This window comes from Phalangium opilio, unplaced genomic scaffold (assembly GCF_054372755.1).
Source record: "Phalangium opilio isolate 3A_F unplaced genomic scaffold, DU_Popi_V2 ptg000079l_1, whole genome shotgun sequence".
Taxonomy (NCBI): domain Eukaryota; kingdom Metazoa; phylum Arthropoda; class Arachnida; order Opiliones; family Phalangiidae; genus Phalangium; species Phalangium opilio.
In genome coordinates, this window is record NW_028324187.1 from 8,519,018 (window position 1) to 8,546,643 (window position 27,626).

The 27,626-nt window shown below is 34.6% G+C and overlaps 4 protein-coding genes and 2 long non-coding RNA genes across 11 annotated transcripts in view; 4 read left to right on the plus strand and 2 right to left on the minus strand.

The window, feature by feature from the left end:
* Positions 1–374: 374 nt before the first annotated feature.
* LOC149654700 (uncharacterized) lies at positions 375–5,096 on the plus strand. Its single transcript, XR_016370714.1, has 2 exons — positions 375–990; positions 4,638–5,096. It is a non-coding gene; the product is annotated as an uncharacterized LOC149654700 (long non-coding RNA).
* On the minus strand, positions 786–9,809 carry LOC149654701 (uncharacterized). Its single transcript, XR_016370715.1, has 4 exons — positions 9,679–9,809; positions 9,430–9,595; positions 5,783–6,486; positions 786–5,718 (listed from the first exon to the last, which is right to left on the minus strand). It is a non-coding gene; the product is annotated as an uncharacterized LOC149654701 (long non-coding RNA).
* A 921-nt stretch (positions 9,810–10,730) lies between these two features.
* Ku80 (X-ray repair cross-complementing protein 5 Ku80) lies at positions 10,731–16,899 on the plus strand. Its single transcript, XM_089846299.1, has 20 exons — positions 10,731–10,995; positions 11,056–11,155; positions 11,226–11,339; positions 11,407–11,593; positions 11,664–11,835; positions 11,913–12,041; positions 12,844–13,091; positions 13,300–13,412; positions 14,347–14,409; positions 14,493–14,630; positions 14,724–14,814; positions 14,891–14,951; positions 15,039–15,201; positions 15,265–15,374; positions 15,445–15,535; positions 16,023–16,095; positions 16,175–16,287; positions 16,353–16,446; positions 16,530–16,675; positions 16,762–16,899. Exons 2-20 carry the CDS (start codon positions 11,141–11,143, stop codon positions 16,783–16,785), a joined length of 2,145 nt encoding a protein of 714 aa, XP_089702425.1. The 5' UTR covers positions 10,731–10,995; positions 11,056–11,140; the 3' UTR covers positions 16,786–16,899.
* On the minus strand, positions 16,701–17,675 carry LOC149654703 (chromatin accessibility complex protein 1-like). The gene is made up of 3 exons (XM_089846305.1): positions 17,337–17,675; positions 17,045–17,165; positions 16,701–16,983 (listed from the first exon to the last, which is right to left on the minus strand). The coding sequence occupies exons 1-3, from the start codon at positions 17,505–17,507 to the stop codon at positions 16,892–16,894; spliced, it is 384 nt and encodes a 127-aa protein (XP_089702431.1). The 5' UTR covers positions 17,508–17,675; the 3' UTR covers positions 16,701–16,891.
* Positions 17,676–17,823: 148 nt separating this feature from the next.
* On the plus strand, positions 17,824–21,085 carry LOC149654704 (elongation factor 1-beta-like). 5 transcript variants are annotated; one of them, XM_089846304.1, is made up of 10 exons: positions 17,824–17,934; positions 18,194–18,374; positions 18,509–18,532; positions 18,747–18,824; positions 19,518–19,569; positions 19,647–19,852; positions 20,406–20,456; positions 20,530–20,596; positions 20,679–20,804; positions 20,867–21,085. In XM_089846304.1, exons 2-10 carry the CDS (start codon positions 18,204–18,206, stop codon positions 21,019–21,021), a joined length of 930 nt encoding a protein of 309 aa, XP_089702430.1. In that variant the 5' UTR covers positions 17,824–17,934; positions 18,194–18,203; the 3' UTR covers positions 21,022–21,085. The 5 variants fall into 5 exon arrangements, with proteins under 5 accessions (XP_089702430.1, XP_089702426.1, XP_089702427.1 ...); XM_089846300.1 differs by lacking the exon at positions 18,509–18,532 and having other exon boundaries at positions 17,842–17,934; XM_089846301.1 differs by lacking the exon at positions 18,509–18,532 and having other exon boundaries at positions 17,842–17,934; positions 18,194–18,359.
* Positions 21,086–21,288: 203 nt separating this feature from the next.
* LOC149654705 (oxysterol-binding protein-related protein 1-like) overlaps positions 21,289–27,626 on the plus strand; it is a 169,354-nt gene continuing 163,016 nt past the window's right edge. The window contains exons 1-15 of one of the 2 annotated variants that reach the window (XM_089846308.1): positions 21,289–21,614; positions 21,678–21,872; positions 21,941–22,213; positions 22,295–22,380; positions 22,441–22,698; positions 22,765–22,838; positions 23,701–23,764; positions 24,114–24,215; positions 24,302–24,439; positions 24,506–24,709; positions 24,778–24,958; positions 25,213–25,369; positions 26,916–26,991; positions 27,166–27,300; positions 27,394–27,491. In XM_089846308.1, coding sequence (XP_089702434.1) covers positions 21,704–21,872; positions 21,941–22,213; positions 22,295–22,380; positions 22,441–22,698; positions 22,765–22,838; positions 23,701–23,764; positions 24,114–24,215; positions 24,302–24,439; positions 24,506–24,709; positions 24,778–24,958; positions 25,213–25,369; positions 26,916–26,991; positions 27,166–27,300; positions 27,394–27,491 — 2,015 coding nt within the window. In that variant the 5' untranslated portion in view covers positions 21,289–21,614; positions 21,678–21,703. The remainder of the gene's footprint in view (positions 21,615–21,677; positions 21,873–21,940; positions 22,214–22,294; positions 22,381–22,440; positions 22,699–22,764; positions 22,839–23,700; positions 23,765–24,113; positions 24,216–24,301; positions 24,440–24,505; positions 24,710–24,777; positions 24,959–25,212; positions 25,370–26,915; positions 26,992–27,165; positions 27,301–27,393; positions 27,492–27,626) is intronic. The other variant, XM_089846307.1, reaches the window with a different exon arrangement.

Consider the following 27,626-nt stretch of genomic DNA (forward strand, 5'->3'; position numbering starts at 1 on the left):
TGTATACGTAGTTACGTATTTACTGACATCTAAAGCATGATAAATTCTGCTAGACTTTCGTGTAAGCAATATATAGTTCATAAATTGCCGTTAGGGGCGCTGTATACGTAGTTACGTATTTACTGACATCTAAAGCATGGTAAATTTTTGCTATGACGTCATATCCTGTAACAGCAGGGGGTAACAGTATGGAAACCGCAGGGGGTCACAGCAGGGGGTAACAGTATGGAAACAGCAGGGGGTCACAGCAGGGGGTAACAGCAGGGGGTCCCAGCAGGGGGTAACAGCAGGGGGTAACAGCAGGGGTCCCAGCAGGGGGTAACAGCAGGGGGTCCCAGCAGGGGGTAACAGTATGGAAACAGCAGGGGGTGAAGTGTCAGACGTCATATCCGGTGACGCGTCATGACGTCATATCCGGTGACGTTTCATGACGTCATATCCGGTGACGTGTCATGACGTCATATCCGGTGACGTGTCATGACGTCATATCCGGTGACGCGTCATGACGTCATATCCGGTGACGCGTCATGACGTCACCTATGACGTCAACGAGGTTATTGACTTGTGACGTCACGACAGATGTTAATGGTAAAAGGTAATGATTGTCCATTCAGTTATGCCTAGCATCCATTCATATAGGCCTAGCGTTCATTCATTTAGGCCTAGCAGTGTTCAGCTATTTGAATTTCGTGCCCGGGATATGGTGCACCCGAGTCCGCTTTTAGCGCCCCCCGACGCAGGAAATTTACGCAGTTGTAAGTTGCAGGCATAGGTCAACCGATTCATTTCGTTCCCTGGAAGCCGTCGAAGAAGGTCGCTCGGAGAAACCTTTCCCGCCCAGCTGATGGTGATCGTGAACCCGGCTTTTGAGGTCGATTCTTCATCGTTCTGGCATTTCGTTGATCGTTTTTGCCGAGGACGCAAGCTGAATTCGAAGCTCTTCAACTTATCTGGCGGCCATTGCTTCGCCTCGTGGTACTTTACCAGTCCGTAAGCCTAACCTTTACAATAATCCAAACTCATCTAGCTCCCCTTAAATTATTTATTTTATTTCAAGTATTTAAATTAATTAGGTAGTGTTAAATGTTAGTAAATTTTATTTATTTATTAAAAATCAAGTACCATAAATAAAATTTTACAACGAGATGTTGAACAAGAGAGAATCCCTTAATAATTAGTAAAGGAGCTATTGTTTAAAGATAATAAACGGGGTACGTAATTAATTTAGAGATATCGCGAAAGATTTTTGGAAATCAAGTCCCGCCGAACACGAGGGCCGTTGCCCTAAGCCTTGTACCATTTAAATTCTAATTAATTACGGGATACTGTCTGTGGGAATAGTTCTAAAATAAATAAATAGCAGGTTTTCATAAAATTTAGTTTATGGGCTATTATTAATTAATTTAGAGCTAAAGCGACAGATTTTCGAAAATGAAGTCCAGCAGATATCATTTTAAGACACGAGGACCATTGCCCTAAGCCTAATTAAGCCTTCTCCTATTTAATTTAGTTATTTACGGGGTCTATATGTAGGAATAGTTTTAAAATAAATAGCAGGGTTTTCCTGAAATTAGTTTATCGGCTATAATTTAGCGCTAAAGCGACAGATTTTCGAAAATCAAGTCCCGCACCGATCATTTTAAGACACGAGGACCGTTGCCCTAAGCCTAATTAAACCTTGTCCCATTTAATTCTAGTTATTTACGGGGTCTATGATCTATCTGTGGGAATAGTTTTAAAATAAATAAATAGCAGATTTTCCTAAAATTAAATTAGGGGCTATTATTAATTAATTTAGAGCTAAATCGACAGATTTTCGAAAATCAAGTCCCGCAGATATCATTTTAAGACACGAGGACCGTTGCCCTAAGCCTAATCCCATTTAATTCTAGTTATTTATGGGGTCTATCTGTGGGAATAGTTTTAAATAAATTGCAGGGTTTTCCTAAGATTAGTTTAGAGGCTATAATTAATTAATTTAGAGCTAAATCGACAGATTTTCGAAAATCAAGCCCCGCAGATATCATTTTAAGACACGAGGACCGTTGCCCTAAGCCTAATTAAGCCTTGTACCATTTAATTCTAGTTATTTACGGGGTCTATCTGTGGGAATAGTTTTAAACGAGGGGGTAAGCACTACGTGAAGTAGGTGTACATTTGGTTTCGTAATATTTGAAGTATGAAAAAATACCGAAAAGTAATGTGAAGTATATTCGTAATATTGAAATATTTCAAAGTATGGTGTATTAAGTGTAATACATGTAATACGAAGAATATACTGAGAGTATGAAGAGTATAATGATAATATTCAAAGTATTTCGCGAATGCTTACGAATATTAAGAATCTTAGTGTAATATTTTATAAAATTGGAGAAGTCTCGCAGTATTTTATGTTTCCATCCCATATTATAACCGTGGGAAACAGAGTATCTCGGATTTTAGTCGAAATTACAGAACTTTCTCACGGTAGATACCGAGTTCTTACATACAATATAGCTTTACAGAAAGTAGGAGAGTGGTAGGGCCAGGCTTCCGATTGGCTTAAGCTATGACCTGACGTTCATTTGGGGAGTTTCATCCCTATTCCACCTACACTTTGAACGCCACATATACTGGTAAAGGGATGATTTATATTCGCAAGAGAGAGGTTAAGCAAATTATGTTCTGGCGCACATGATCATTAATTCCACAATACTTTTATTCCTGTGATATTTAACATCACTATAAGCTCAAGCTCACTTGATGTAATAGAGATTACATCAAGTGAGCTTCGGCTTATAGACTTGTACTTGGCGTATTTTTGCTCTTTACTTAATATTTCTATTATCTATACGTGTTAAATGTTTGTAATTTTAGTCTCCGTTTATTTCGATCCTCTGTTGTTTGACTTAGCGTTGCCTACGTTAATCAAGGCCTGTCCGCGGCGCCGATTTTTATTTTCCGTTTGGCAATTTAAGTTGTCGAATTCTCTCACCTGAGAGCGCTATTAGCTGGACTTGAAGAATTTTAAATGCTCATTTTCTCGCACTTGGAATTTTAAATACCCATTTTCGCGCGCATTTCGGTCCAGCCATCAATGCCATCTCGCGGTAAAATAGGGAGAAAATAAGTCGCGTTTCTTAAAAGTTGCCCCCTTCGAAACTACCGTGCCCAGGCCTTGATTATCGTAGGCAACGGACTAAGCAATGACACAAGTTCTTGGGAGTTTTTCGGACGACTATCATAACTATAGAGCCGTGTTTGACTTTTAAATGCGCTACTTGTAAGTTGAATTTACCAAATGAAAAAGCAAATATGGTAAGTTATTTATTATTTCGGGGATGTTCTTGCTCATTGTTTATCCATTTGTGACGAGGCTAGATCACTTTATTCATTTTAATCGGTTAATAAGACTAATCAGATTTATAAATGATCAAAACTGTAGCATTGCAACCATGAGTTCATCGAGAAACTATACTCTCGTTTGCATAGATTCACATTGCACCGATATTGTGATCAGATATTAGGCAAGCTCTAATCTAAACCTCATCAGGTTTAATATTCACGGCTAATCTAACCACAAACTCAGTCTAAACCAAAGCTATGAAGTATTGAGCAGGGTAGCTTAAGGGTTGGTTTTTAAGTTAATCAGATGAATGATTTGCCTCGTATAACTCTTAATTATAATTGTTATAATTATGAGTCCTTGAGCGCCTTAGAATAATAGCCAACATTTCCATAAAAACGTGATCGACGAACCACCAGTTTTTCTAAGACATCCAAAAACAAAGCTATCAATTATTATTCTACAATAATATAGAAAAGGTTTACCAAGATAGTACGTACGTAAGATGGAAGTACTATTGCAACTATTAAGTATAATGAATACGACATCAGTTATTTGAACTTATAAAGTAAATTATAATAACGCATAGTTTAGAATTATCTAGAAAACTATAACGCATTGAATTAAGTACCTTCAGAGCAGGTGTAATATTGGAAATAATTGGTTGAAAAAGTAAATATATTCGTAGTTTAGTGTAATATTTGAAGTTTGAAAATTATTCCATATATTGTGTAATTTCGAAATATCCAGTAATATTTAGAAGTAGATTCGTAGTATGAGGAATTATCGTGAAATATCTGGAAGTATATTCGTAGTACCGTGTATTATTTGTAGTACCAATAATTTCGTAATTTATTCGTAATACCGAGTAATATTTAGTATGGTGTACGTTGAAAACGCTAGTGGCTACCCCCTCGGTTTTAAATGACCTGTTTTCCTTAAATTAAATTAGGGGATATTTAAATTATTTTCAGGGGATATTTAAATTATTTTCAGGGGATATTTAAATTATTTTCAGGGGATATTTAAATTATTTTCAGGGGATATTTAAATTATTTTCAGGGGATATTTAAATTATTTTCAGGGGATATTTAAATTATTTTCAGGGGATATTTAAATTATTTTCAGGGGATATTTAAATTATTTTCAGGGGATATTTAAATTATTTTCAGGGGATATTTAAATTAAAACTAAACGGCAGTTTCCCTAAAATTAGTTAAGGGTTTTTTTTCTTATATTATTTAAATCCATTTTGTTGGGCCCAAAGTAGGCAATAGTTTAAGATGTGTTATTAATATGTTTTCATTTATAGATGCAGCTGATAATCTTGGATTTTTCTGTCGCTGGTCATTCATAGACGGATCATTCCAGAGGACTTATCATTCCTGATGACATTCTTTATTGGATTGACGTTGCACGATGACTTCCGCTGTTCTGGACTCGCTACGTATCATTCCTGATGACAATTCTTGGTTGGATTCCGTTACACGATGTCTTCTTCCGGACTTGCTATCTCTCTCAACATTGACTCGAAGATCCGGAGAAAATCATCGAAGCTAGAAGACACAAAATACATCTTTTTTACTTGCAAATTTTACATGTAACCGCTTAACTTAGTTTTTTTTCTTGCAAATTTTATTTGTAACTACTTATTATTTTTTTTGCATTCAAACTTTAATTTACCAAACTCTTTAATATTTTTTTTGTTCGAAAATTTTTGTAAACACTTGGTTTTTTTGTTTCTTATTGAATAAATTTTGCCTTAAACCTCGTTCTTTCTTTTCTTGAATTTTTTTAGATACTAGACTTGGTTTCTTTTTTTAAAAGTCTGGACTTAGGGAGTTTTTTTGACCCCTTTTTTCATAATTTTTACAAAAAATAAAGAAAATAATGCAATAAAAAAAATTTTTTTCAAAAAAAAAAAAATTATTTTTTTATTAAAATTATTAAAAAATATAAAAAAAATCAAAAAATTGTAAAAATAAGCATAAAAAATATCAAAAAAAAGCATAAAAAATATCAAAAAAACTACCCTAAGTGTTTTTCTTATGTTTTTGTACCTTCCATAGTATCGAAACTTTAATTTTAAACTTAAGCTACCACCCCCAAAGTAAGCCTTGCGAGCCCAATTTAAATTTTACAAGTCCCTGGGACAAATCGGGAAACGTAAAATTTAAACTAAGGCCCGCTGTAGAGCCCCCAAAACCAGGAAACTTCGTCCTTAGCATGGGATTTCCAATGAGAGTCCACTCGCTGTCGTCCATAGCATGGGATTTCCAATGAGAGTCCACTCGCTGTCGTCCATAGCATGGGATTTCCAATGAGAGTCCACTCGCTGTCGTCCACAGCATGGGATTTCCAATGAGAGTCCACTCGCTGTCGTCCACTTCTTCCTGCGCAAGAAAAATTCGAATTACTATTTGGAAAAAGGCACACGAATAACTTGAAATTAATTACCTTAATTAGAAAATCCAGTCGAGTATTTTCACAAAATGTTCAGGCAGAAGACAAATGACTTTTTTTGGCATAAAAGGCACACTCGTAACAGTAATAGGGAAAGAATACCGCAAAAAGCTAAGCCTCGCCTTAAACCCCGCTTAAAATCGTGTTTACTTTTAAAGGACAAAGCGTATAAGCAACCTTCTACCTTAAACATAAATCATAAATTTATTTAAATCCTACAAAACTCCCTCAAGGAGTTGCCAAACGCTTTTCCCCTAAAAATATTTATAATTAAAAGCATAAACTAGATACCTTAACACCGCAAAGGGAATCTCACCCCTGAAATCCTGATTACGCGTTCATTATTCTTAAAAGGGAGGGCTCGGACCAGTGTTCACCTATTCCATAAGTAAGATTTTATTTATGTCCTGGCGAAAAGAAAAATCCCTAAAACTTCAAGGACACAAAGCCGCTTCCCTTCTAACAATAAATAGAATAATAAATACCCTAATAATTGCCTAAATGTCTCACAGGCTGTCTAAATAGTCTTTTTCGCTAATGAGATTCCCTTTCACGGATAAAATCAAAGTGTAGACCTCAATTAAGAAGGGGATTGTAATGGGTTCCTTGACCTGATTAATATTGGGTGCCTTTTGCCAAAAAAATAGTTATTGATTCTAGAATCCAACATAAATTTCTCCTTTGGAAACAGATGGTAGCTTTAAAAAATAAAATTCAAACAATCAAATACAGATTAAAATTATTATCAACTTAAATAGCACAAGTATTTTCAGGGCCGGATTAAGCAATTTTGCAACCGGGGGGCCGGGATAATGCGCGCCCCCTTAAGTCGAAAAAAATAGGAACAGCAAATGTTGCTAAGGGGGGAATAGTTTGAATCAATGTGCCCCCAACAAGCGTTGCACCCGTGGGCCAGTACCCCCTCGCCCCCCCCTTTAATCCGGCCCTGACTAAAACATACTGAAAGGGCATCCCCGTATCTCTAGTAGAACCAGAGTTACGAGCCTACAAAGTTGGGTGCAATGATATTCCTATGGAAGGGGTATGTTTATAAATACTTTCCTCAATTACTTGGCCCCTGTTTAACTGATCCGCAAGTTTTTAGTATGGTTGGATGGGGCAAATAGGACTATAATATACTCAAAGGACATCCCCGTATCTCTAGTAGAACCAGAATTATGAGCCACCAAAAATGGGTGCAATGCTATTCCTATGGAGGCGGGTACTTTTGTGAACGTTTCCCTGTTTGTCTTAATCCCAAGTATGGTTGGATGGGGGGGGGGGTCAAATAGGACTATAACATACTCAAAGGACATTTCCGTATCTCTAGTAGAACCACAGGGTTCGTACGAAATTTTTACATTTAAAATCCCTGACTTTTCCAGGTTATCCCTGACAAAATTTTGGCAATATCCCTGACCACTTTTAAGGTCTTTACCAGAGCCCACTTCATCACACCTGTCTCATATTTAGCATTGCTTGAAGCAGGGTTTGATATACCAAACGAAATCCCTGACTTTTAAGGAAAAACTTTCAAATCCCTGACTTATTCCCCTAATTTTCATATCCCTGACTTATCCAGGTTATCCAGGTTCCGTACGAACCCTGAACCAGAGTTACGAGCCTACAAAGTTGGGTGCAATGCTATTCCTATGGAGGGGGCTATGTTTGTGAATATTTTCCACAATTACTTAGCTTCTATTTACTAGATTTCGAAGATTTTATTATGGTTGGATGGGGGATAAATTGGACTATAACATACTGAAAGGGCATCCCCGTATCTCTAGTAGAACCACAGTTACGAACCTACAAAGTTGGGTGCAATGCTATTCCTACGGAGGGGGCTATGTTTGTGACTATTTTCCACAATTACTTAGCTCCTATTTACTAGATCCCCAAGATTTTAGCATGGTTGGATAGGGGATAAATTGGACTATAACATACTGAAAGGGCATCCCCGTATCTTTAATAGAACCAGAGTTACGAGCCTACAAAGTTGGGTGCAATGCTATTCCTACGGAGGGGGCTATGTTTGTGACTATTTTACACAATTACTTAGCTCCTATTTACTAGATCCCCAGGATTTTAGTATGGTAGGATGGGGGATAAATTGGACTATAACATACTGAAAGGGCATCCCCGTATCTCTAGTAGAACCAGAGTTACGAGCCTACAAATTTGGGTGCATTGCTATTCCTACGGAGGGGGCTATGTTTGTGACTATTTTCCACAATTACTTAGCTCCTATTTACTAGATCCCCAAGATTTTAGTATGGTTGGATGGGGGATAAATTGGACTATAATATACTGAAAGGGCATCCCCGTATCTCTAGTAGAACCACAGTTACGAGCCTACAAAGTTGGGTGCAATGCTATTCCTACGGAGGGGGGCTATGTTTGTGAATATTTTCCACAATTACTTAGCTCCTATTTACTAGATCCCCAAGATTTTAGTATGGTAGGATGGGGGATAAATTGGACTATAACATACTGAAAGGGCATCCCCGTATCTCTAATAGAACCAGAGTTACGAGCCTACAAAGTTGGCTGCAATGATATTCCTACGGAGGGGGCTATGTTTGTAACTATTTTCCACAATTACTTAGCTCCTATTTACTAGATCCCCAAGATTTTAGTATGGTTGGATGGGGGATAAATTGGACTATAATATACTGAAAGGGCATCCCCGTATCTCTAGTAGAACCACAGTTACGAGCCTACAAAGTTGGCTGCAATGATATTCCTACGGAGGGGGCTATGTTTGTAACTATTTTCCACAATTACTTAGCTCCTATTTACTAGATCCCCAAGATTTTAGTATGGTTGGATGGGGGATAAATTGGACTATAACATACTGAAAGGGTATCCCCGTATCTCTAATAGAACCAGAGTTACGAGCCTACAAAGTTGGCTGCAATGATATTCCTACGGAGGGGGCTATGTTTGTAACTATTTTCCACAATTACTTTGCTCCTATTTACTAGATCCCCAAGATTTTAGTATGGTTGGATGGGGGATAAATTGGACTATAATATACTGAAAGGGCATCCCCGTATCTCTAGTAGAACCAGAGTTACGAGCCTCCAAAGTTGAATATTTTCCTCAATTACTTAGCTCCTATTTACTAGAACCCTACAGCTCCGAAGAACATAGAGGCACATACATATAGTTTGAGGTACTGTTTCAGTGCTGACTTAAATTGGGCAATAGATTTTAATGATACAATCTCAGGGGGAAGTGAATTCCAAATGGGGACCGATCTACGAAAAAAGGAGTGCTTAAGCTGGTCTTTACGGGCATATCGGTGGAATAATAAGTTTTTACCATGACCCCTTGTGGGAGCGATAGAGGGGGCATCAGAAAAATAAGTTTGATTTGGGGAGTTTAAGATTTTGAACAAGCTTAAAAGGTCAAAATATTTGCGACGCGTTGTTAGGGAAGACCAACCAAGAATACAAAGTTGTACTTCCCTTGGTAGGTGCCAGAGTTTAGTTGGGATTTGGTGTCGGAGATGGAGAGACAACCCTGGATATTGTTTAATATCGATAGCGGAATGGGGGTAATCTTAATTTCCATTCGGTTGCGATAAAACTTTGGTATTTAATCGAAATTAACCCTTAATATATAAATAAAATATTTACCTGGAAAGATATCAATCTTCAAGCCAACAATGACATAGTATACTAAGCCTTGGTCGTAGTAACACCTGCAGGCTGCACTGCCAACGGCAACGTGGGCCCACTAAGCCTTGGTCGTAATTACCAAACGTATTTGGCACGATTAAGCATAAATTTTCCACTCGCGACGCTTAATTTCCGATCGATTGCGATAAAACATTGGTATTTAATACAAATTAACCCTTAAAATATAATTAAAATCAAAATATTTACCAGCAAATATCGGACAGAAAATCGCAGCGGCCACTTCTAACGGAAAACGACCCCAAAAACGACCTTGAATGATAGCCTGCAAACAGGTACCGCTAGATGGCGCTGCTGAAGTTAGCCCACGGCCTTGGTTAGGCAGACTTCAAAATATGGCGGGAGCGTGCGTTTCAATTTTATCGTTTCTATTTTCGAATATAATTAATAATTCAGTTAATTATAATTTAATAATGTCTTCTAAACAGTCCAAAACACTTTTCTCCACTTTTAAAATGTGGTACCGGAGTTTATGGATTCCTACAGCTGGAAAAACTACCCTATAAACATGTTTGTCCAATAGGTCGAACTAATTCCTATGAAAGTTAATTAATTTTACAGGGGACCCAGTTTTACGTTGATCTAGATCAAATAAAAGTTCTGAAATGAGAAATGTAATATATTCCAAAATCTTTGTTCGTTTTTGGCCTAATTGTTCCTGTTCTTAATTAGAAAACTAATAAAATAAAAATAGTAATGAAGAAAGAAGATGCTATAGGTTTAGTCGCGCCACAAATAGGGTGTTCTGTATGAATAATCGGGTTGCAATATACGTCAGAAATGGTTCAATTGCAAGAAATGCGAGTCTTCCCTCCAGTGGTCAATAATACCAAAAGTAATATAATAAACCTTCCGTAGTGAGGTTTATTATATTACTTCTGATAATAATAATAATAGCTTTATTTTATGGATATGATAGGTTAGTTTCCGCGAGATGCGCGCTAGCTTCTACGGTTACAGCGAAAGCGTCCCTTGGTTTCTTGAACAGGTACAAAACTAAACCTCGAGAGTACATTAGACCCAAGGTAATTTTATTACTGTTAAGGAGATGATGAAAATGAACCTCAAATTAGGTTCACATTTTAAGTATAATTGGAAATAAGCCCCCCGTTTTGACTTTGGAAAATTCTTATAAAACAAAATATCAACTCTAAAAGCCTTTTTTGAATAATAAAACACGTCGCAACACACGTCTCATTATAATTTCAGGTCATTTGCATGAATAGGACAAAGGATCTGGCCAAAAAGCTGCCTCCTCCAATAGAACTTAATGTTAATTTTGGGTTCCTTCAAACTTGCCGCCGATAATCCAAAAAGTCGCACTTTTTGGCCAATTGAATGGGCTTCTATAGTTGGAGCAGGTCGTCGAGTGCGTAATCGAGTGGGCTATTGGCAAATCGATTGACCATTTAGGAAAAAAAATCAGCCATTGGCTCTGGCTGATTGGCTGGTCTCAGCGTCTGCTCGCTCAAATTTTTTGGCGGTTCTTGTTGTAGGAGGTGACATGTAAGATTTATTATTAAATTAGCATTAGCCGATTAATATTAATTTAAATATTTCAAATAGATTTATAAAGCTATTGCCAAATTTTCATTCACCAATTGAGCCGAGTAAATACTATATAAGTCTAATTATTCGTATAACAATAACAATGGCAGCGAACAAAGTACGTTAAGCCTTGGTTATGTCATTTAAAAATTACGAACATAATTCTAATTAATGGGGGATAAATGTAGGAAGCAATGGTGATAGTTCTTGACGTTGGACCGGGTATGCTAGTCAAAGACGAGAATGGGGAAAGCGCCTTTTCTATGGCTAAAACTTGCGTGGAATTAATCCTTCAAAGAAAGGTAAAAGGGTCTTATAATTAGCCAAGCCAACATGGGACATGTAAATAATCATGAAGTTCCTTCTCAGATATTTTCCGAATCCAAAGACGAAATTGCCATTGTCCTTTTTGGATCCAAGGATACTAACAATGTATTAGCGGAAGGAAATAGTGACGAATATCAGAACATCAATGTAATTCGTAATTTACTTCCTGTCAATTGGGATATACTTTTGGATATAAATGATATTCAAGAAGGAAAAGTTGATGCTGATTGTAAGTAAATATATATTAAATTAATTAATCAATAATTAGATTATATAATTAAGACATTTTTATTCCGTAGTTATTGATGCTTTGGTTGTTGGAATGGACATTCTCGAATCCCAAGCGAAGGGAAAGAAATTTGCTAGCACTAGAGTCATTCTTATTTCTAACTTTTCCTCCGAAGTATCCGATAATCAGTTGGACGTAATCATAGCTGGCATGAAAGCTTGTAATATGGAGCTAAATATCATGTAAGATGTTTAATTGTCGCGTAATCTCCAAAGACATTAACTTAAAAGAAATTAATTAAATTAAATTAAATTTACAGAAGCTTAAAAAACTTTGAGGATGAACTTGACAAGGATGAAAAGAAACTTCTTTCGGAAAAACAAATAAACGGAGAGAATATTATTCAAAAACTGATTGAAGGAGTTGAAGCTGATTGCTTCACATTCCAGTGAGTGACAGGGTTCATACAAACCTGGAAAACCTGGAATAATCAGGGAAATAAATAGCTGACAAAAACCTCAGGGGAAAACTCAAGGAAATTTAGAATTTTTAGTAAAATTCAGGGAAATTTGCGTCAAACAGTGGCCGAGTAATTAAGCAAAATGTTAGTGAATATTCCCTCCATAGGATTAACATTACACCCAACTTTGGAGGCTCATAACTCTGGTTACATTAGAGATACGGGGATGCCCTTTGAGTATGTTATAGTCCAATTTATCCCCATCTAACCATACTAAAAACGTGGGGCTACGACAAACAGGGGCCGAGTAACTAAGCAAAATGTTCGTAAACATACCCTCCATAGGATCAACATTACACTATACTTGGAGGCTCATACCTCTGTTTCTACTAGAGATACAGGGATGCCCTTTGAGTATGTTATAGTCCAATTTATCCCCATCTAACCATACTAAAAACGTGGGGCTACGACAAACAGGGGCCGAGTAACTAAGCAAAATGTTCGTGAACATTCCCTCCATAGGATTAACATTACACTATACTTGGAGGCTCATAACTCTTTTTCTATTAGAGATAGGGGGATGCCCTTTGAGTATGTAATAGTCCTATTCCCCCCCCTCCTTCGTTAACATTTGCTTCATAGGATACTCCATATACAGGAAAAACCTGGAATTAAATCTCAGGGAAATTAATTTTGTTTTCCAAAAGTTGTATGAACCCTGAGTGAAGAATTATTTAATTAATTAATTAATTAATATTAACAGAAATTAAATCATTTTTAAATCTCTCAGAGATGCACTCCCCGCTCTGACATATTACCAAAAGAAATCGGTTAATTCTGCCCCATGGAATGCCGAATTAGATATTGGGCCAAATTTTTCCATTCCCATTACAGCCTTTGTAAAATGCACGGAATACAGGGTTAAGCCTTGGAATAATTGTTACGCGACTGATCCTAATTTGACAACTGTAAGAGCTACGTCTTTTCATTTGAATGATGATGCTCAGACTGAAGTGGATAAGTTAAACACCATAACAGGTTTGTTTGTTCCCCTTGTTCCCTATAGAGTGCTGTCAGAAGCGCCGGTGTGACGTCACCCATGCTGTTTTCCCATAAAGAAAAAACAGTAACTGTCATGGCCGCCCATTGCTAAAGGCAGACGTCACATCTGACAGCACTCTATACCAAAGATGTGGAGAGAAGTTCGGGTCAGGGGTTGTCTTTAAAAAAAAACGTTATTTATCAGCTTATAAATATGGGACAAGTGTCATACCATTTTCGGAAGATGACAAGAAAAGCATGGAATATGAAAATAAAGAAAAAGGGTTGAAAGTTTTGGGATTTACTAAACTGGAAAAGGTATATATTAGATTGTCAAAGGCTGGAGTTCGCCTAACAAAACATTATGGCTTAAAATAACGGCCTTTTTTCTAAATATAAAAGGAAAAATATTAAAATAAATATTAAATCATCTCTTATTATAAAATAATTAATGTTTAATTAATCTGAAAAACGAGGACCATTGCTTTAGTGGTGTCTAGTACGCGCGTGATCGAGTGGGCTATGTAATAGCAGAGAGAATTTAGAAGGGGAGTAGAAGGGGTGGTTTGGAATGTAGCGCAACGTCGTCTGCTAAACGTTATCTAGGCAGGTCGATTTCCGGTATGATGCGTTTGTAACAGAGAGATTTTAGAACATGTGACCGGAAACTCGCCTACCCCAAAAAGCTCAACGCGACATCTTGTTTGGGCGTCATCACGTTTAATAGAGTCAAAGGGGGGGCCTTCCACTCCCCTTCTAAATTCTCTCTGGTAATAGTTACCCTTACCCAGGGCTGGAAATAAGCACATGACAAACTGGACATCGTCTAATAAAATCTTTAAAATGTCCCATAATTTTTTTAAAAACTAAGGGGGGTGCTGGACATTTTGACCAATAATGTTTTCCAAGTTTTGATAGCTTGACCATGAAGATGCGACACTATTTTCGCGCACTCCAGTATACAATGTCCTATAAGAAATCTTTCTTATTTCCAGCCCTCTCAAGTTCTAAACCTGTGAGAATTCAACCAATCCCATTAGGGGTGGCTATCAGACGTCACTAAGCAATGGCGGCGCAGTAGTCCACGTTTTTAAGACTAATTAAATGCTTTATTTTGTAATAAGAGATTATTTATTATTTTTTTAATATTTAATTCCTTTTATATTTAGAAAAAGGCCGTTCTTTTAAGACCTATAATGTTATGTTAGGTGAACTTTCCTTTAAAAAAAAGTATGAAAACATTTTTTTCTAGATAAAAAGACACCATTATTTTGGTGATAAGTGCCATTATGTTATTGGCTCAAAAACAAACCAAGTAAGCCTATGAATTAATAACAAAATGGCGGACAATTAAGTACTCACTCTGCGCCTTTATTTAAACTAAAAAACCTTAAATAGGAAGCTCAAATAGCTTTAGGAGCATTTATTCACGCACTTCATGAAACTAATATGGTTGCCATAGTCCGTTACGCGTATTCTTTACGTTCTGCACCCCGAATTGGTTTTCTAATACCCAGAATTAAACCAAATTACAAAGTAAACAACAAAACATAACATAACATACTTAGACATAATTAATAAATTTAATTATTTAATCCTTATGTAATTTATATTAAAATTTAAAAATAGTGTTTAGTTTTTATTCAATTGCCATTTGCCGAAGATATACATCGTTTAACATTCCCCTCAATGGATTCCAATAAAAAGAACATTCCAAATGGTATAATTTAATTAATTCCCCGAGTTTAATAGTTAATTTAATTAATTAAATTACAACATACTTTTATTGGATTCAGCAAAACAACTTGAAGTTGTCGGGAATTTAATTGATGCTATGGATCTAACCAATGCTGGAAAGTAATTAAATTAATTTAAATAGTTAACAATCAATAACATTATTATTATTTTAATTATAAAAATAATTATATAATTGTTATTTAAAAGGGACAGTGAAGGAAATGAATTCGAATTATTTACCATAAAAGAAACTCCCAATCCATATTTGCAAAGATTCTTTCAATGTTTGCAACAACGCGCGTTAAATCCTAAAGAACCTCTTCCCGAATTTCCCAAAGAGTTGCTTGAAAAGATATCAACACCCGAAAATGTATTAATTTATTTTTAATTGGTTTATTTAAAATTAATTAATTAGTGAAAGATTTGTATTTAGATTGCAAAAGCTGCTGAACCAATAATAAAACAAATGAAGGAATTGTTTCCATTGAAAGAGAATGTTGAAAAGAAAGAGGGACGAACTGGTAGCAAAATGTTTCAAAATGGGTAAGAATTTAATTTAAGAACCATTTTTAAGCCTTTGTGTTGAAAATAAGCCTTGTATTTTTAACTGTAGAAAATCGGAAGATGACGCTCCTTCAGCCAGTAAAAAACCACGTTTGGATGGTACTAGTATTTCAGGAACAGTTGTTGGAAATGTAACTGAGGTATATCTACTTTTTTCTGTTCCCTTCTTACAGAAAAAGGTTGGGCAAGGCTTAACCTTTCTCTAGGCTACGCGAGTAATAGATATTGGCCAAGGCTTAACCTTTCTCTAGGCTACGCGAGTAATAGATATCGGCCTAGGCTTAACTTTCCTTTTCTTGAGTACTGGAGTAATAGAAATTGGGCAAGGCTTAACCTTTCATTAGGCTACGCGAGTAATAGATATCGGCCTAGGCTTAACCTTTCTCTAGGCTACGCGAGTAATAGAAATTGGGCTAGGCTTAACTTTTATCTAGGCTGCGTGAGTAATAGATATTAAACAAGGCTTAACTTTCCTTTTCTTGGGCAAGGCTTAAAGTCTGGCTAGTAGAGTAGTATAAATTTGTTAAGGCTTAACTGCGGAGTCGGCACGGGTGGTACAAATTGGCCAAGGCTTATATACAATCTTATTTATCATCTTTGTCTCTTTTTGAACTTTTTATCAATTAGGTTGGCTCTGTTAATCCCGTGGGCGATTTCAAAGCTCTGCTAAGTCAAGGTGGAACAGTAAAGTTCCGTGAAGGTAATAGTATAGTTTGTGTTATTCGCGAATTAATAATTAAAAAAATATATTTGAATTTTTAATTAAACCAAATCTGAAGTATGTAAGCAATTGGAAGAAGCCACTAAACGCTTATTTGAGGACAATCAAGGCGGAGTTTTGCATAATAAAGGCATCGCGTGTTTGCAAGTCTACCGTGAAGAAACTATTAAGGTAATGTGCCAAGCCATCTAGTGTCCATTTTTATTATTAAAAGTACAACCAATGTTTCTTTTTAGAAAAGGGATTGCCTCCAATTCAACAAATTTCTTCAAGATTTAAAATTATGGTCAACAAGCAAAAACAAATCAGTTTGGCTAAAAATTCTCAGTGGTACATGTTTTTGTAGTATCTGTAGTTTGGAATTGGCGTTTTCTTGCTACTATCCCTTTAAGAGTAGCTATTTTATTTTACAGAGAAAATTGGTTTGATAACCAAGGAGGAATGTTCCACTGGTGGAGTTTCAAATGAGGTAGCTGCAAAATTTATTGATGATACTGCAGCAGCTGAAAGTGGCAAACCTGTAGCGGCAGCGGATGAAGACGAAGATGAGGAGGAATTGGTAATTATAATTAATTAATTACAACTTTTTTTTTAGAAATATATACAATTAAGTTTTATTAATTAATAATTATTAAATATGTACAGCTGGCGCAAATGGGTGGGAAATGAACTGATTGATATCAGATACTCGTGTTGAAACATTCATATGAATGTTCATATCCATTGTGTATTGTATTAATAAAAAAAAAAACATTTTTGTGGTTCCTTTTTAATTTTAAAGAATATCTGCTTGGTGTTTTTCTTGTCTTTCAACTTTTGTTAAAATGTCCAGGTAATCGCCTAGTTTTATTTTATGAGGGATTATATCTGAGATAAAACATAATTTAGTTTGAGGTAAGTGAGGTAAGTTAATAATTTTATTATATACCTCGTAGAAATTCTAGATTTTCTTCAGTGTTAACTACAGTTGAAAGATCTTTGTATGTTACTAATTTCTTGCCTTCGCTGCATTTGTAAGCTTCGTTTATGAGATATGATACCAGTAATTCCTATTATATCAAATAGATTAGATTCCTTATAGCTTTTAACAATCGTAGAATAGACTAATGGCACCCCATGTTATTCCCCCATAGAGCTTAATACAGTCAAAGGCAGAGTACTGCCATTACCCTAAAACTATGCAGGGTCAGTTTAACTTTAAGGTCCTATCTAACAATTACCGAGGCTTTTTCGACGACAAATACAGATTCGTGCGAAATATTTAGACTGTCAGGTGCGCTTTTCATTATCGTTTTTATCCTAGTTAAAGGAAAACTAGCCGGAGTATTTGGGCTTCCACCACTGGTGTTAGCACTAGTACTTGCATTTGCATTTGGTGTCTTTTCCGCCATGGAATATGTTTTTAATTATTTACTTGATACTATTTGAAGTTTAAAACTTAAGAAAAATTAGTAGAATTAAAAAAAGCAATTAGAACAAAGTTGAGGGAAGAAAAAACTCGCGTTTAAAATACCGCGCTGATATAACATGGGGTCAAATGATTATGACCCCGAGACTAGGGCTTGAAATTCGAATGTGGTTTTCAACTTTGTGATTGATTTCTTTATTTACTCTATGAAATTGGATTTAAAATTTATATTTTTTTAGTTAAAAGACTTGTGTTTTCTGCATTCTAGTATTATTATTAAGCTTTATTAATTTTGAAAATGTTTGTCTGATTTCCAGCCCTGTTTCAGTTCTCCACCACCGGTCGGCACTTCAAAGAAAATTTCCTTTTCGCGTCAGCATTCTGTCAGACTACGACATCACATTTTTAGGGTAAATATTTTACGTTTTCTTTTATTAATAGATCCGTTTTAAACTAAAAACAGCTTTTAATTTTAATTAAATACTTGTTTGACGTGATATATTTCAATAAAATTAGGAATTTAGCTTTAATTTGCTATATTTATAACATAATACGAAATAGACTAGCCAAGGCTTAGGGATGAAGCCATGAGGGTTATAGAAAGTTAACCATGTGTTTCTTTGGAGTGAATCCATTAGGTATTTAATCATTGACAATTGTTGATTGCAGACTTTGCAAGATGTCTCACCCACTATTGATGGAAACTATCTGGTTTGACAAGCCACGAGTGGATGATGCTGAAAGAATCTATCAAGAACGTCTGGGTGGAGGTTCTTCCGAGCAACCCCAATCCAAATCTGGAGACCAACCAGTGGCTAAATCTCAGGCTAAACCAGTTAGTAATGTATCTGTAAGTTTATTAGATCAGTATAAGCCTAGGGTAATCGTTAAAACCCATTGGCTAAATCGTATTAAAAGCTACAAATCTTTGTTTGTTTCAATATTTGAACTAACTTACTAAACTAATTTTTACGCACACTTAAGATGAAACTACCATTACAAGCACATGTAAGTTTAGTTTTTAGGGTTTTATTGGATTTAGATGAATGAAAGAATCGGTTTTTACCTTTAGATAGTAAATACCGTAGATTTAATTGAAAGGAAATAAATTTTAACATTTAAATTAACATTTTCCAATCCATTCCTCGGGGGTTTAATAAACGGTTGAGGGACTAAAATGGGAACCTTAATGTTCTTTATCTGTTCCGTTTTTCTTCGTCAGGCAAAACCAACGTCCACTAGCTCTCTCATTGATGAAATAGCCCGTGCTCGTCAGCAAATAAAAAATTCTCTGCAGTCTGTGAGTAACATCAACTCCCAAAATATTTGTTGTTACTCTTTTCTGCTATTATTTTTTACTTACCACCAAAATTTATTTATTTATTTCAAAAGAAAATACTTTTATTTAATTATTTTCATCAAAATTAAATAGGAATAAATTAAATTGCCTTTACGCTAAACCTATATATAGTATATAGCCTTCTCAAGAACCCCTTTAGTGTTTAGAAATCAAAATACGTAGTATTACTTAGACTTTAATGCTGGGAGACCCAAAAAATACATGATTGCATGTCTCTAAATTTAATCTTGCTTATTTAACAAACAAATCAATCAATGGTTGATAAGTGCTCTGGTTATTAACCAGAATTATATCAACCATGCTTTTTTGCATTTTATTTTGTGTTAAAAAAAAACGAAAATTTTGTGTCTTCATTTTTATTTTGTTTCGAAGCCTATAACCGGAAATCCTTTTACAGGGGCTTGAAAATGGTTTGTTTATATTTGGGGGATGGGGGGGGGGGTCCATTTGAATTTCTTTTACTTTTGCTAAAGCCCCTGTAATTGGTTTATTTGCACAAAGTAGCTTAACTACTTATTAGTAATTGACTTATGTGCTACTATCTCTTTAAAGTTGCACACTAATTAGTATTATGATATTTAATTTCATATTATTTAAGTAAACATTGGGTATATTTATTATTAAAATATTCAGGCACCGAGTGGTACTGAAGCTGACAAAACTAGTAACCAAAATATAGAAAAAGGTTTGCCAATAAAATTAAAACAAATGTTTAGTTGCAAAGTAATAACTTTTACAGAAAGTTATTTTTAATTCAATTAGAGCTGAAATCATTAAGAGCCTCTATTGAGAAGTTAGAAGCGCGCGTCGCGTCTCTAGAAAATAAATGTGGCAACAATCGTTTGGACTCATTAGACAGTTTAGAAGCTCGTATTGCGGCTTTGGAAGTTGGATCAAAATCGTCCTCTCAAAAGGCGCCTGTTGTTGTTAATAATGCAAATAGTAAACCCGCTCCCGCTAAGCCAGCTGTAAGTTAATATTTCAAGGAAAAGTTTAGCTAACATAATGTTATACCTTTAAAGAACGGCCTTTTTCTAAATATTAAAGGAAAAATATCTAAAAAAAAATAATTAGCCATTTAATTAGTCATAAAAATGAGGAATACTACGCCATCCGCCATTGCTAAATCTAAACGCTAACGCGCGTGATTGAGTGGGCTATGCAATACCTTAGCCAGGTCCGGAAATAAGCACATAACAAACTGGACATCGTCCAATAAAATTTCTCATTTCCAGCCCTCTCTTAATTCTCAACCTGTGAGAATTCAACCAATCACTTTAGGGGTAGCTATCTGACGTCACTAAAGCAGCCATTAAGCAATGGCGGCGCGGTAGTCCACGTTTTTAAGACTAATTAAATGCTAATTATTTTGTAATAAGAGATCATTTATTTTATTTTTAATATTTAATTCCTTTTATATTTAGAAAAAGGCCATCCTTTTAAAGTATAATATTATGTTACCTAAACAGATATGTTAAAATACGGTAATTTATGATATCATTGTATGTTAAACATTTTTAGGCCAAAAATGAGGATGATGATGATATTGATTTATTTGGTTCTGAGGAAGAGGTAAAATATTAATTAATAATTACTTAATTAGTAATTAATTATTTAAGTAAGATGTAAATTATTTTTATTTTAGGATGATGGAGAGGCTGCTAAACTTAGGGAGAAGAGATTAGAAGAATATGCTGCTAAAAAGTCAAAGAGTTAGTAGGCCTAATTCTAATTATTTTCTAATTAATTATTTTAAGTGTTAATTATTTTTATTTTATTTTTTTCATTAATTAGAGACCGCTCTAGTTGCCAAATCAATGGTTATCTTTGATGTCAAACCTTGGGATGATGAAACTAACATGGAAGACTTGGAGAAACAAGTCCGAACCATCCAGATGGATGGACTTCTCTGGGGAGCTTGTAAATAATTAAAAAAAAAATTAAATACCATTAACTTAATTTTAATTAACATTATTTTATAGCCAAGCTTGTTCCTCTTGCTTATGGAATCAAGAAACTTCAAATTGGAACCGTAGTTGAAGATGATAAGGTCAGCATTGAAGAACTACAAGAAAAAATAGAAGAATTTGAAGATTTGGTCCAAAGTGTCGATATTGCTGCCTTTAACAAACTTTAAACTGTAATTTTTTTCAGTTGTAATTATGAAATTTTGGTTTATTAAACATTAATATACAATTTAATTGACGTGTCTTTATTCTGAATTATACTTTAAATCAGTTTAAACTTCATATTTGTATATTTCATTCAAATTTCCCGCCTTTCTTGGGTTTGATTAAAAATTGGCGGGAAAGTTGGTGCGTTCAGTGCAACTCATCACGTAAGTAAAATCCTATAAAACCGGTTATTTTGCTATAAAGCACTGAACGCATGCTTAACCGGCGGGGGTAAAAGGCGCGCTTTCCCCCTAGTTTAGACCATGTGATTCCGGAAAAAAACCTTTTCCGTATTCATTTTAAAAATTAATTAACGTTGTAATCTATGAATTATTTGCCCTTAGGCGATTAGATTAAGAAGTTTAACTAGATTGTATGTCCTTGATTACTTTAAAGGAAAAGTTTTGGAACCGAAATTAAGACGTTTTTACGTAGCCTTGGCCCCTTTGTTCATGATCATATGATGAGATTTATTTACATTTATAGAAAATAGGCTTAGGGGCGTGTTTAGTTTTGTTTTGAAGCTTGAAAACGTGGTATAACGTCTTAATTTTAGGTAAGCTTCGAAAATTACTTTAATGTTAACATTGCCACATGCAATTATTGCTTTGAAATGCAGTTCATGTTGTAAAAAATTATAAAATCATGGAAGAACAACCATCTCAATGGTCACTCGTTAGCAATACAATTAAAGATGTTGATTGCCCAAATGATCTGCTGCTTCAAGCAGCTAGAACAGGGAATATACATTTAGCTAAAGGTCTTCTTGATGCAAGTGTCAATGGCAAAGTTGATTTAAATGTTAATTGCAAAGGTAATTAATTAATTAAGGCACTTAAATTTAATTTTTCTCAAGTATTTGTGTTAAATATTTAAATTCAGGGTTACAAAAAGGCAATTTAGGTTGGAGTCCTTTGCATTTAGCTTCATATTTTGGTCATACATCTTTAGCAACTTTGCTCTTAAATCACGATGCTGACGTAAATATTGTTAATAATGAAGGTGATACACCTTTACATAAAGCATCTTATACTGGGAGAGAGGAAGTTGTAGTTTTATTACTGTCAAATGATGCTAATGTTTTTATTAAAAATGGATTTGGTCAAACACCAAAAGAAATTGCCAAAAATGACCGAATTCAGAATCTCCTACAAGGTAATTTATTTTTCATTTGAAAACTTAGGGAAAGTTTCAAGGAATTTGAGTCTAAAAATAAACATTTAAATTAAACTTAAGCTGCTGAAGAAGCGGACTGTAAAAAGAAAGAAACAGTGTTTTTAGCGGCTGTTAAAGATGGAGATGTTGTTACAGTTAAAGAATTGGTAGCTTAACTAATTATTTTAAATTAAACATAATTTTTTAATTTAATTTAATTATTATAGCTCAATGATCCAATTTTTAAAAACATAAATTGCACTGATAGTTCAGGAAATACCGCATTACACGCGGCTGCTTATAGGGGACGTCAAGAAATTGCAATTTTATTATTGCAAGTTGGTATAGATTCCGCAATTCGCAATGATAAGGGTCAATTGGCTGCTGATTTGGCTTCCAGTCCACAAATGAAACAAATACTTAGTGTTAAACCTATAAAACGTTTGTTTAATGTGGCCAGCCATTTTGAAGGAGCCATACTTAGAGTATGTTACTAAATTAATAATTAAATCAGTGAAAAAATTATTAGTTGAATAATTATAATCATTTAGAAATCTCGTATTTTTGGATGGAAACCAGTATGGGCTGTTCTTGAAAGAGGAACACTATCTTTCTTTAAATCCAGGTGGGAAACATTTAGTCCTACCTTTAATCATGTCTTCAATTTACCCTCTCCATTAAAAACAAAAAAAAACATTAAGAAAAACATCCCTTAAAAACGGTGTGAAACTAATAGCCACGCCTATTTATACAGTTTGGGATGGGACTAAAAAGGGAATACCCTTTATTTCCGCATTCCATTACATAAACAAGTCGTCGCTTTCCTCTTTTTGTCTGGGGAATTCCCTCTGAAGGTCGTCCTCCTAAATTCCAACCTTGCCACGTGACTCTTAAAAGAATGTATATAGTGTTAGCGCTATCAAGGCGGCTTCTTTTAAGGCTTACAACTGGTATTCCCCACCTGGAAGCGCCCTTACTATTCATTCCATAGCTTAAAAAAAACCCGACCGACGTTCCATTATGAGTATAGGGTAGAAAACCCGGAAATTCTAAGCCTTTGTGAATGTAGCCTACATAGTATGTATTCTATAAAAGCGGCTTCTTTTAAGTGCAGTGCCGTACACCCATGCAACTGCATACCCCCACTCGAAGCGCCTGCCTAACCCAGGCCCAGGCTTCATCCCCCCTTGGAGTAACGTAGGAATTCTACCCCCTCAAAAAGAAGTTCTTTTTATTATATTTATATATATTTTGTCAGTATTAGTTGACCGTAAAACTCTATCTGAAGTATAGGATTTAGGCTTTGGTTTTAGAGACAAGTGTAACTGGTATTTTAAAAATAATGCTATCCTTATTGAAAAAAATATTATTTCTAATGTAAATGGCCTATGAAATTTTGTTATACGTTGTGTATGTATTAGGGAAAGCCTGTGTACAATATTTAACAATGTAATTAAGTTTAATTTTTGTTGAATTAAAATTTAAAGAGCTGATGCAGCAACTGGAAGACAGAGAAAAGGTTACAAATACTTAGACAGTGCCAAAGTACAAGTAAGTTATATTTTTTTTAATATTAATTTTAAGCTGATTTAATTTAAATATTATTATTCAGCTGATTTAATTTAAATATTATTATTCAGCTGATTTAATTTAAATATTATTATTAAGCTGATTTAATTTAAATATTATTATTAAGCTGATTTAATTTAAATATTATTATTAAGCTGATTTAATTTAAATATTATTATTAAGCTGATTTAATTTAAATATTATTATTAAGCTGATTTAATTTAAATATTGATATTACGTTGATTTAATTTAAATATTAATAATAAGCTAATTTAATAAAAAACCTAATTAAAACTTTAAACAGATTTAATTTAAATATTAATTTTAACAGCCTGATAATTGTGAAAGTGCCAATTTCACTATAAACTTCTCTGATAACACAACTCAAATGTTCAGTATTCCATCAATTCACACTAGAGCAATTGATAGAGAGGCGAGTTTAATCATTAATTTTGAGTTTTTAAATTAATTAAATTAATATTAAATAATAATTTTACCGAAATTAATTAATTAATTCAGAAGTGGTTAAGTGCCTTAGAAGAACACATAGAATACAGTACACATTATCTTCAACAAGGGATGGGGATTATGGCAGATAGTGACGAAGAGGAACACAATAAAGTTCTCCCTCTTAGCACAATGCAAGACGCGTTAAAAGTGCGATATTAATCTCGACTTAATTCAATTAACTAAGTATTTAAATAACTAAATTTTAATTTGCAGTCAGCTTTAGCTCATCAACGTTTACTTGAAAACCAAATTGAAACAGTTGCATCGAATTTCGAAGATTTTGCAACAATTGAAAGTGGAACTGGCAGCAATCAGTTATGGAATATGGCCTTGCAGTTAAAAGATATCATTGAACATTCCCGTATCATGTCTTCCAGTTTAAGTCATTGTATGGCCTTATTTTCGCAACAAGAAGAAGTAAGTTTAAGTTTATTTTTAATTACAATCCTTAAATCGTGTTCCTAAACATTAATTTGTTGCCAAAGGTAAGGAAACTTCAATTGAAACAAGAACGAGAACGATGTCGTGTTCTAGAGGATGCCTTACACGCTTTAGCCCGGGAACATCATGTTTTAGAATGTTCCCTAAGTGCTACTTATAAATCACCACCAAGATCTCCGTGTCATTTGGATGAAACTGATGAATTTTATGATGCCTTTGATGGAGGTTCGTGTTGAATTATTTGAATTTATTTATGTAAATAACGAAATATATTTATTTAAATATATATTATAACAAGCCACCTCTAAGGAGTAAAAGATCTGATTATTGTAAAATTGATTGTTATTTGTGTTGTTAATTAAAAGAATATTTTGATAAGTCTTTTCATTTTATCCCCAAAATTTTATTTTTCAAAATTTCTTTGAGTGTGGTTTGTTTTTTGCCTTATTTTTTTATTTTATACTTTTGGGTACTTTCAGAAGATATGTTAGATGATGACAATGATGCCTTATTATCTTACGGAAGTGAAATTGAAGCCGAAACCACGGTTAGTGCTGAAAAACAACCTGATTTCTATTTAACATGCAAAGAAGTGGCCTTATCACAATCAAATGAAGTGTCTTCCATATGGGGGAGGTAAGTACTTATTTTTTTACGATTTGATAGGAATTTCTTGGTTTATACACGGTTTTCAAATATTTCCTGCCATCCTTTCTTATCCCTTTTTTATTATCCCTAGTTCCCGCCATTATGACTTATTCCTTTTTTATTATCCCTAGTTCCCGAAATTATATCTTGTGCCTTTTTTATTATAACTACTTCCGCCTTTTTTATTATAACTACTTCCCGCCATTATGTCTTATCCCGTTTTTATTATCCCTTGTTCCAACATTCATATCTTATCAATGTTTGATAATTTGGCTGTCACGAAAATTTACTAAACAAAAGTGCCTGAAATTTATTTAAAATGTGGGATAACGTTTTTAGAAATTCCAATTTCCTTATAATCATTATGAAATTTAATTTTTCTAATGTCGGGTAAAAGTATTTGCTTATTTCCAACACCCGGGACGGTTTCTGAAATTTTGAAAATTCCCGCGCGTTTTGGAAAGACAGCGGCTGTCTGTGCTATATCTTGTATGGCTAATTTAGTTTTTGACATATCGATTGAATTCTGAAGTGGTTGAAACTGGGAAATGGGCTCAATAAGTAGGAATTGAAGAGAGAACTAGGAAAACGCTCGATAATTTTGACGGTGACCGCGACGGGAGCTTATGAACAAAGTAGCGACTGCCGCCGTTTCCTACAGTGTTGCTTTCCCTTAGCGCTCCGTGGCGCCGTAACAATAACTACGGGAAGTCGAGCCAACGGTGTAGATGTTTTCGCGGGAAAAAAACGCGGTTCGCGCCGCAGCCGCGACCTGTCAGAGAGGTAGTCCCCATCCCTACGGAACATGAAGAAGTTAAGGCGCGTAAAATAACCTATTTTATTAAAAAAAAAAGAAAGAAATAGTGTTTCAAGTGTACAGGATTAGGTAAAATATTTTAATAATGGCAAATACCGAAACCGTAACGGAAATCGATAGTAAAACGAACCAAGAAGCCAACGAAGATGATCAAAGTCAAAAGGGCGCGTATAGGTATTTAAATTTTAAGCCTTGGCTTGTATTTTTTAAGCTGCTAAAGGGGAAAGCCAGCAAAAAGGGGTTGGGTCACTTCGGTAAATTATTACGGAGATCGCGTATTATATTTCTTAATGAAGTTATTTATTACGTTTTTAATTAATATTGGCTAGTTTAATGTAAACCTCAGTACTTTGTTGTTTATTTAAGATATATTTGTTTTAAAGATAAATGGGAATAAATGAAATTGACCATGAACTAATTCAGAATTTGATAAGAAATAATCTTGAAAGCTGAATTTAGTCTACACCATTTCGTTCACATTGCAATAATTAAGCCGTGCGTTAAATAATTAATTGAATAATGTTTGGGGAATAATTTAAATAAGTATTGTTAATAAAATTAAATTATATTTAGGCAAACCTCATGCAACTTATCTAATAAAACTTGAAAACTTTTGAGTGTGTAGTTTCAAATTTTGAAATCATTTGCGATGTTAGAGAAATATTTTAAAGGGAAGATGACACTAAATAGTCAAATTGCTATTATTTTAAATTGCAGAACTAAACTCCCTGTGCCAATGTTTTCGAAAGACGAATTTAGTATGTGGAGTATCTTGAAACAATGTATAGGCAAGGTTAGTTACTTTTAATTAACGTATAAGTCTGACTGTACTAATTAGTCTCTAATTATTTAATTTATTATCTAATAATCCCCTTGTAATTCTCACTATCCCCAACGCGTCACAGCTAATTGTTTTTTCACTAAGTTAATATAAGGCTTCCTTTATTTGAACCCCCCCCCCTGTTAGGAATTGTCTAAAATAACTATGCCAGTTGTATTCAACGAGCCTTTAAGTTTGCTGCAAAGAATAGCGGAATATATGGAGTATTGCGATCTTTTAACTAAAGCTAATTTGGCAACTGACCCCATTGAAAGGATGCAGGTGTGTTTTAGTTGTTCTTTAAAACTAATCAATAAGTTAGTTAGATAGATTTGTTTATGCAAAAAATAAAACGTTGAATTTAATTAATCTCAGTTAGTAGCGGCTTTCGCAACTTCAGCTTCCGCCTCAAATTGGGAAAGAATTGGGAAACCTTTTAACCCTTTATTGGGTGAAACGTACGAGCTAGTCAGGTAAAGACTAGTCCTTAATCATAAGATATGTTCCGTTCCATAAGTTTGTTAATCTCTGGTTACAAACTGTCATACTTATGGAACGATCATATCTTAACAAGAAGCGATATCTAGTTTACTAGGGAGAAGGTATAA